We start from the raw sequence: 8,306 nt of genomic DNA on the forward strand, positions 1-8,306 counted from the left end.
AGGAATGTATTAAACCACACTAGAACTGGCAGCCTACATTAAGTAGTTATACCAGCTCATTCAAATCAAGACAATACCCTGACTATAACCATCGACCAGAAGGCCAAGCAGTTTAATAACTCTTGAAATCCGTATTACTTAAGCAATTCATCCACAGTCAGACAACTTCACACTTAAACAGCACTGCATTTGATACAAACCATCAATTAGCAAATAAAGTCTGCAGGACAAGTTCAGCATAGTACCTTAAGAAAGTTCACAGGATGGTGTTTCGTTTTTTTTGTCTACAAGTACTTTGCTCTCAAATGTCTTCCTCAGGATGGTACAATTTCATACTATGAAACAAATTCATCTAATAGCTTACTGCTAGAGCAGGGGAAGGTTATTGTTCCCTCCTCCCAACCACTCTTTCACCCTGATGCCTATTTTATGCCAGACTTTATTTCAACTCCCTACCTACAACACACCACAATCTCAATCAAAATGTAAAATCTAACCCTAGGTTATTTTTGACCATTTAGTGAATTCAAACAGCTTGTTAAAGGGCCTAAAAAAGCATCAGACCTGTAAAAACAAGTGAGGTCATTGCAAAAAGTAAAAGCAACCACAAGATCTCTTCTAGCACCAAGAAATTTTTGTATCTCTCCAGCTGAACAGGAAATCAGCATGAATTAACTCTCCAGCTCTGTAGGAGAGCAGTTGCATTCCCACTTCACTTTTAAACTTATCACCATGTTTACATTAGCAGCACATATCATTAACTGAGGAAATTAAAGTGGAATTTGGATCTTTGAAAAGCTGACATTACAAAGTTGTAGCATTTGAAGTTACACAAAAGAAAAGGAAAATGAGGAACTACGACATGATCATTGACAATATTTTTAGTACTCTAACTCTGAACATGTTAACTTTATCTGTTCATTCCTCCTTCTCTCTTTATTATGTCTACACTGGCAGAGAAGATCAGACGACACTAGGAGTAGACAGGGCAGGTGTAAAACTCTGTTTCTAGGTCTCAAATGGCTACATGAATGGTGCTTGAGTCTATTAACACCATGCTCTAAATGAACAATTCTCACAGAAAATTTGTTTTTTACTTGAATAAAAGGGCAGGATTTTCAGATGTGCAACTCTGGTCTTACACTGTACAACTGAAACTCCATGCACAAGTTTTGCTTCTGAACTTCTTTCAGCTATATGGAACTTGCAGCTGCTGACACATGAGGCTCAGGTGAGCCTGCATTCCCATTACATGAATCTCACATACAAAGATTTCACACATACCTTGAAAGAAGGACAGCAAGTTTGTGGAATATTGTAATGATGCCTTTGCTCAGTGAGGGCATCTCAGGCATGCTGTGTTGAAACTAGACAGCAGAAACTAAGGCTAATCTAGCAGCAGATGTGGTATCACCTAGAAATCTCAGCTACCAAGTACAACTTCAGTACAGTCCAAGGGTTCAGAACCACAAGTTAACACAAAAAAGACAAAAAAATGCAAATATTATCTGAAGCCTTCATTAGGCCCTACTGCTATCAGGAAACCACTAGAAAAAGCCAACTCATAGATGTCATCATATGCCACAGGGTAGATCTTTATTTCAGATGTCTATTTCATGAAAACTGTATCAAAAAATATTGGATATTGTAATGCTCTGCATAAAAACATGCAACTTCCCTGTAACACACTAGAACACATTGAAGACCTCTGATAAATTATGAAAGTTTCCATGTAAGTAACATTCCCCAAAAATTTCATACTTTAAACATTTTCCAGCTAGCTCACTTTACAGGCTCTTCAGGGAAAAGATTTTTGCCCCTAAATACATTCCAAAGTTCAGTAAAAGAAAGACACGATAAAAAATCAGTAGTGATACAAACAGAAACATTATTCTCCCCCCTCAAATTATATCAGAATTAAAATTTGAAGATTGCTACTAGAATATCTTCAACTACAGTAGGTAAGCGTTCCCCTCTCAGAAAGGGGAAAAGATGACATATCCCTTCTGCCAGGTTTCATCCACACATTACAGCTGCATTAATCTAAACATTTTTTAGCAGACATAGGAAAAATCACCACCTACAGTTTTCGATTAAACTATTTAGGAATTTGCACATATTTGCACAAGCTTCTTTAAATAAACCGGTTATTTATAGGAACTGCTGGCCAGACCTTAAGTCTGCAGCCTTTACTCCCAAGAACGAGATAGTTCTCTTCACATATAATCAAAGAGATGCCTTGGTTTAAGAAAACATGAAAGCTGTGTTAACCTCCATGCCCCGTACTGTCTTGTCTGGTACATCTATAGCACTTCATCACGGAACAAGTCAGGGAAAAGACAAAAGGCTAAAATGCAGCTTTTTTCTCCTATCAGTTTGGTTTCCACTCGATATTGGCTTTTTGATCTGTTTGGTAGTTCATGTCAGTGATCTGATGGCTGAACACTGACATTCTGAAGGCTTCAATGAAGTGCTACTTGGAAAGGCTTTAACAGAGACAGAACTGCACACAGAACTAGGAGACAGTCCTGAATCCAATTTACATTCAAGGGGTAGCTTACAGTCTCACAAGAACTGGAAGGTAATTGAGCAGCATTATAGTTAGTTTATTCCCTTCATTCTCTAAAAATATTAAGTACACTCTAAGATTCCATGACTTCAGAATACCTTTATAAATATCACCATTTTCCTTGGAGTGCCCATTTTTTCATGCTGAGCTTTGGGGTCACTTTTTCCAGTAATAACTGATAAGCACTTAGGGGGTATGGCACACAGACCATTGCACCTAAGCTGCTCCAAAAGTGACTGGCTATAAGTCCATGGTGATTAAGTTCAGTAAAGGCACTGTATTTTCTCAGAACTTCTTGTGTAAATCAGGATGCTTCACTGTTTTACAGACTAACCATCAGGCTAAATGATCAGGGCAATATTGATCAGATGTTTAGCTATGATCCAAAGCTATGAGTGCTTTGTCATGTTCCTGGCTCTTTTTTCTTCACAGAAGCTCCTACACAGTCAAGCTAAGTAGCTACTGCATTAAGGAGAGGAGGGAAAAGATGAGGGAAGGACATGAGTCCACAGAAACAAGTAACATGCCAAGCAGAGATTTCCTAAAGGCCAGGCTGTAAGGGTCCTCGTTGATCCCGCTCATTTAGTCAACAAAAGTTAAAATGAGCAATCCTAAATTATATCCTTGATGGAAAAGAACAGCAAAACTGGGCCTCACAGCACAAGAACCGACAAAAAATAATTAATATTTTCTACTTATGTATTTTATCAGTGCAATCTAAAAGACTAAAAACAGATGACACATGGCTGTATCTTAAAAAGCATTTGCATCACCAAAGCATGGACCAAAAAATTCACAACACATTTCAAATGTTCAGACAATCCAGTAGCGGTCAACACGTGCTTTTCTATGTCAGAAAGTAGTAGAGATGTCTTTGATTAAAATATTCTATTCATTAATAGCACTGTATTTTATTCCAACCTACAAACAAAACCAGCAGTAAGTGCGGTAATTCCTCACAACTGAAGGTGAACTTGCTATAAATCTATTAAATATACACCCCATTCAACCAAAAAACCAGCAGTGTTTATAGGACTGCTTAATGCAAACAAATAAAATGCACATGGCCAAAACAGCATTTAAGTTTCTATTTCTGCATATAACAGACAGTTATTCTCCTTAAATCCATCAAGTGGCCTTTTTGAGAGTAAAAGTTGCTTTGTCTACACTAAGAAGATTTGATAGCAACACAGCTGTCATTAGCAAATTCCCTCCTGTCTCTTCATTAACACAGTTTAGCTACTGACATACATTACCTGCTTGATATAAAATATTCCATTACATACACACTTGCATATATGCTGGAAACACAGCTCATCTACAGTAGTAACTAATCACTGTAACTTACAGGAACTTACACAATTTGAAGCCTGCCTTTTTTTTTTTTCTTTCCACACTAGCAATGAGAAAACAAGTGGTGCAGAATCTATTCTTGGTACTTTGACAATAATTTTATATCTGGAAGTAAGGGCATAGTTTTACAGACCTAGGAGTTTGTTATATCCAGGGATAATATTGAGTAAGGAAACTTTTATAAGAAGATTCATGAGGTCTAAACCACTTGAAGTATTTTTTCCTCCTGTTTAAATACATCATCCTTTACTATCCAAAAAACTAGATACTTGGAGGAAGCCAGAAACCAGTTTTTGACATATGAAGCCAGGCTATGTTGACTCCCCTGGAAAGAACTGTCACCCCAGAAGTACCTTCAGGATAGTTTGCCCAGAAGAGGGAGTAAGTGACTGTATCATTAAGGGTTGCATTTGTATCCCCATGTTTCTACAGTTTAGTCTTTGTTCTATGAAATAGCAATACTTAACTTGGTAGACCCTAATAACACTAATAATTTGCAGTGTACAAAAAGCAAAGAGCTAAAGTTTATCAAAATGCACACACAAACTATCCCAGCAGATAAACAGATGACCCACAGATGTCTAGTTGAATTAGCTCCTTGCTTACAAATCAGGAAATTCAGGTATACAGACAAGAGGCTTGGGTTGGTTTCTTTAAGCAGGTGGTCTGAATGACAGGACTATTATTTTTCCCATGATGACACTTAGCTTTCTAAAAGGTGAAAAAGATGGCCAGGCTCTTCTTTATGCAAGTTCTAGGTGATGAAAATTTCATTTCAACATTTTACTGTTAATAATGGAACATGCTGAGAAGATCACTGTGTGGACTAAGAAAACCTAAAAACTTACTGTAGGAGTAAGAAGTTGATATTTTTCTGCTGTTAAAAATAACTTGCTATCTAGAAAGCATGGTAAGCAACCATATATTCTGAAATTACAAGTGAAGAAAAAAACTCCTACTCAAGTATTACAACACACTGTTCAGGATTTTGCCTCTCTGGAAAAAGTGCTTCCCCCCAAACTATATATAAAAATACTTGAGACTACAATTTTACAAAAGAGATTTATCCTGAAAAGGATAGAATAGTTTTTTAGAAACAGGATGCTAAAAACGATAGAAGTGGGAAGTCACACATCTTCCATTAAAAGTTCACTAAAATGAGATGGAAAATCTGCTTTTTACTTTACCTTAGAATGAGCTCGTCTCTAGGTAAAACCTTAAAATCTGCTTCACTAAGACGAACCTATGGAGCAAAAGGAAAAGTACAACTTATCGAGCTGTCATGATTACCTGTGAGGCATAAAGTCACAAGTATTTTTAAACATACCTTCTTCGGGAGTGGTTCTTCATTCGTCATTGTGAACTCTGAAGGAGGAGGAAAAAAAAGGGTTAAGTGTAGTTACTACTGCACGTGACTGTACTAGAAACTTGTACTTCTAGCCTTGTTTTTTTTTTAATTTGCAGTATTAAGAGTACTGAAGTATTAGTTCCACACAATGCAAAGCCAGAGTATAAAACAACATTATAACAAGTTTGCTGATACAGTCTAGATAGAAAGTCAGATACATTTTTCCTAAAACTTAAGCAAAATTTACTTTATATGTCTAAAAAGCCTGTCAGTAATCAATTCTTCCTATTTAACAAAACCACCCAATGGTGTCCATAGATGTTCAGATCAAGTGGACATTTTGTATGTGCATACATCTATTTAACATTGTATTTTACTAAGTAGAGGATAATCAGGGTCTGAGGAAAGCTATTTATGCTACTCTTTCACTATGTCTGTGGAATAAAAGTAAATAATTTGTGATCACCACCACTAATGTTTCCATTATGTCAAAGTGACATGTTTTCCCAAGTACTTATTCTATTACTTTTAAGACTATGATAAACAGGAAGCATTAAACAGTTATTTTAAAATCCTTGTGAATATTTTTAGAAAAATATGTCAAATAAATGGCTTGGATACACCACTGAATTCAATTCCTCTTGTAGGTAACAAAATAGGATTGTATTGTGCTACGTTAAAGATTCACACTTCCTTAAGTTACAGAACATGCTTCCTTACCTCAAGTATTTTTTTTTTTAAACTGTTTTATCAGAAAGACTTTTACAGGCTACCTTAGGTATTTTCACAACACTCAATGAACTAATTTAACTTCTCTAAATTGTAAGACAAACAAATCCGAATCTTTTGTCAGCGAGACAAATAAATGAAACAGAGCCTCTTCAACCTACACTAACCACTGACAAGCACACAGCCCTCTACCAAGCAAGCCTCTGGTTTAAAAAGTAAAAGCCCCCCCCAAACCAAACAAAAACCCTCACACCAAGTACAGTGCACAGATTAAGCCACTTACAAGCCTTTAATAAAATGAAATCTGACATATAACACACATAGAGGTTTCCTAAACCATTCAGTAGAAGTATCTCTATGTTCTATATTGATGAATGGCAGCTTCTTGTTCCTCCTAGTCTTAGTAAGACACAGGCACTGAAGCACTTTCCTAACTTAAGTCCCTCCACCTTCACCATCTCCCCTCTTGCACACAAGTTACTGAAGCATTTTGCTTTTACTTTTGAGTGCAGCTCCCTGTTTCAGACTGTTTTACAGTCTGAACATACCTTAAATATTTTTCAAGAATAAGAGGCTATTGACACAAACAGCCAGTGCCCAATTCGGTCACCCAAAACCATACAGAATAACTTGAGATCACAGGGGTAATGCTCATGACTCCTGTATTCTGGCTGCCTACCTCTCCCACTGTAACTTTCCTAAACACTTTTAGAATCTTTTAATTCCTTCTATGTTTGGCAGTAGTCTTTAAAATCTCAGCAAGTTTTAAGTCCTTGACAGAAAGAAGCATATTCTTCAGATGTCCCACAGAACTACAGCTAACACTGACTAAACTGTGCAAAAATTGTTCCTCACAAAAGTACCAGAAGCATACAAACACCAAAAAGGGGAGTTTTGCAAAAGACTTGGCTTGTGAACCCTGCAGCAGCATACAGCAACTACGAACACCTCGCTGCTGCCACAATCACGACTGAAAGACATCAAAGGCTGATGCTCCATCTAAGGGTAGCCTACCTTGAATCTCCAGACTTCGTGCAAGGTTCCAGCACCCACTTCTCTACAGCAGCACCAGACCCGGTTACTCTAACCTCGACATTCAGCACACCACCATTTACAAAGCCATCTCTTGCTTTCAGACAAGAGCACACAAGTGCTGAAGTCTGAGGTAACAGGCCACTGCATTAAAGTTACTTTCTCACTGCCAGCGATTATCACTTGTAAGTGATAAAACCATACACTAAAAATCTAAACCCCACACTAGCTAAAAATATGCCACAGATTATTTTGAAAAAACTAGGTTGATCACATTTACAGATAAACACTAGTGATCTTCCCGTATTTTCACCTTGCTACTCCCTTGCTACTCCTAGCATTTTTGGCACTTACCCTAACTTACCAAAGGCTTAGAAATTTCTTACTGCTACATAATTCTAGTGTTGTGCTCAGCGTTTTCCCAGAACATTACGAGCATCAGGCTGTGACGTTAGTTGTCACGGTGATTTCCCTTAGCTTTCTGTTCACTAACAGATGAATTTGTATGCTACAATCACCTTGCACCTGAAATGTTCATGCCTTGAGTTTAATACAGTGACTTATCACACATACTGTGCAGCAAGAGGTGCTTTTCATCCCTCGGCTCTCCTCTAAAAGAGGAGACATCTCTCCTACACAGATCAGAAATATTCTGCAAGAGCATGATGAAGTGGTGTTTTCGACAATAAACAGATTCAATGAAAACAATATTCCTGACTAGAATTAACATGATTATATTTTGTGACTTCTATTACGAGCAAGTTAATTGTACTATCCTAACTAAGCACTTGAATAATTTTGAAAAATGGTTACTGCTACACACCACTCCTTCTGCGTATCTGCTCCTGGCAACGAATGATATAAAAGCATATTGTGTACTTAAAATAACATTGTCATTGGCACTGAAAGAATTTTATATTATTTCTTCATGTTTTTGGCATTTATAGTACTTTAAATATGAGGAGAGATGAAACAGGGAAGTACATATTAATTTTGGGAACTCCGATAGTCCATACACCTTTTACTACAATGGTTAGAAAACATGGAATTTAAGGATTAAAAAACTCAAAAAACAAAGCCATTAAAATAATACCAGGTATGCTGCTTTACTAGTTACACCTGAAGTGACTTCCAGTAACGATATGAAAAAGAGTCCCGTGGGCAAAACCCCCGCAAAGGCTCCAGGCTCCCGAAATGTAACAAAAAAAGGCCACCACCTTCACAATAACACTCTGACTGAGCAGTCTTCACACTCGTCTCGGCAACCGCGGCCTG

At 37.3% G+C, this 8,306-nt stretch overlaps 1 protein-coding gene across 2 annotated transcripts in view; it reads right to left on the minus strand.

The window, feature by feature from the left end:
* WTAP (Wilms tumor 1 associated protein) overlaps positions 1-5,283 on the minus strand; it is a 19,159-nt gene extending 13,876 nt beyond the window's left edge. Inside the window, exons 1-2 of one of the 2 annotated variants that reach the window (XM_010143473.1) lie at positions 5,250-5,283; positions 5,110-5,165 (exon numbers count right to left, since the gene is read on the minus strand). In XM_010143473.1, the coding sequence (XP_010141775.1) occupies positions 5,110-5,165; positions 5,250-5,279 (86 nt within the window). In that variant the 5' untranslated portion in view covers positions 5,280-5,283. The remainder of the gene's footprint in view (positions 1-5,109; positions 5,166-5,249) is intronic. The other variant, XM_010143474.1, reaches the window with a different exon arrangement.
* Between the last annotated feature and the right edge of the window lie 3,023 nt (positions 5,284-8,306).

This window comes from Buceros rhinoceros, unplaced genomic scaffold (assembly GCF_000710305.1).
Source record: "Buceros rhinoceros silvestris isolate BGI_N320 unplaced genomic scaffold, ASM71030v1 scaffold37979, whole genome shotgun sequence".
NCBI classification, from domain to species: domain Eukaryota; kingdom Metazoa; phylum Chordata; class Aves; order Bucerotiformes; family Bucerotidae; genus Buceros; species Buceros rhinoceros.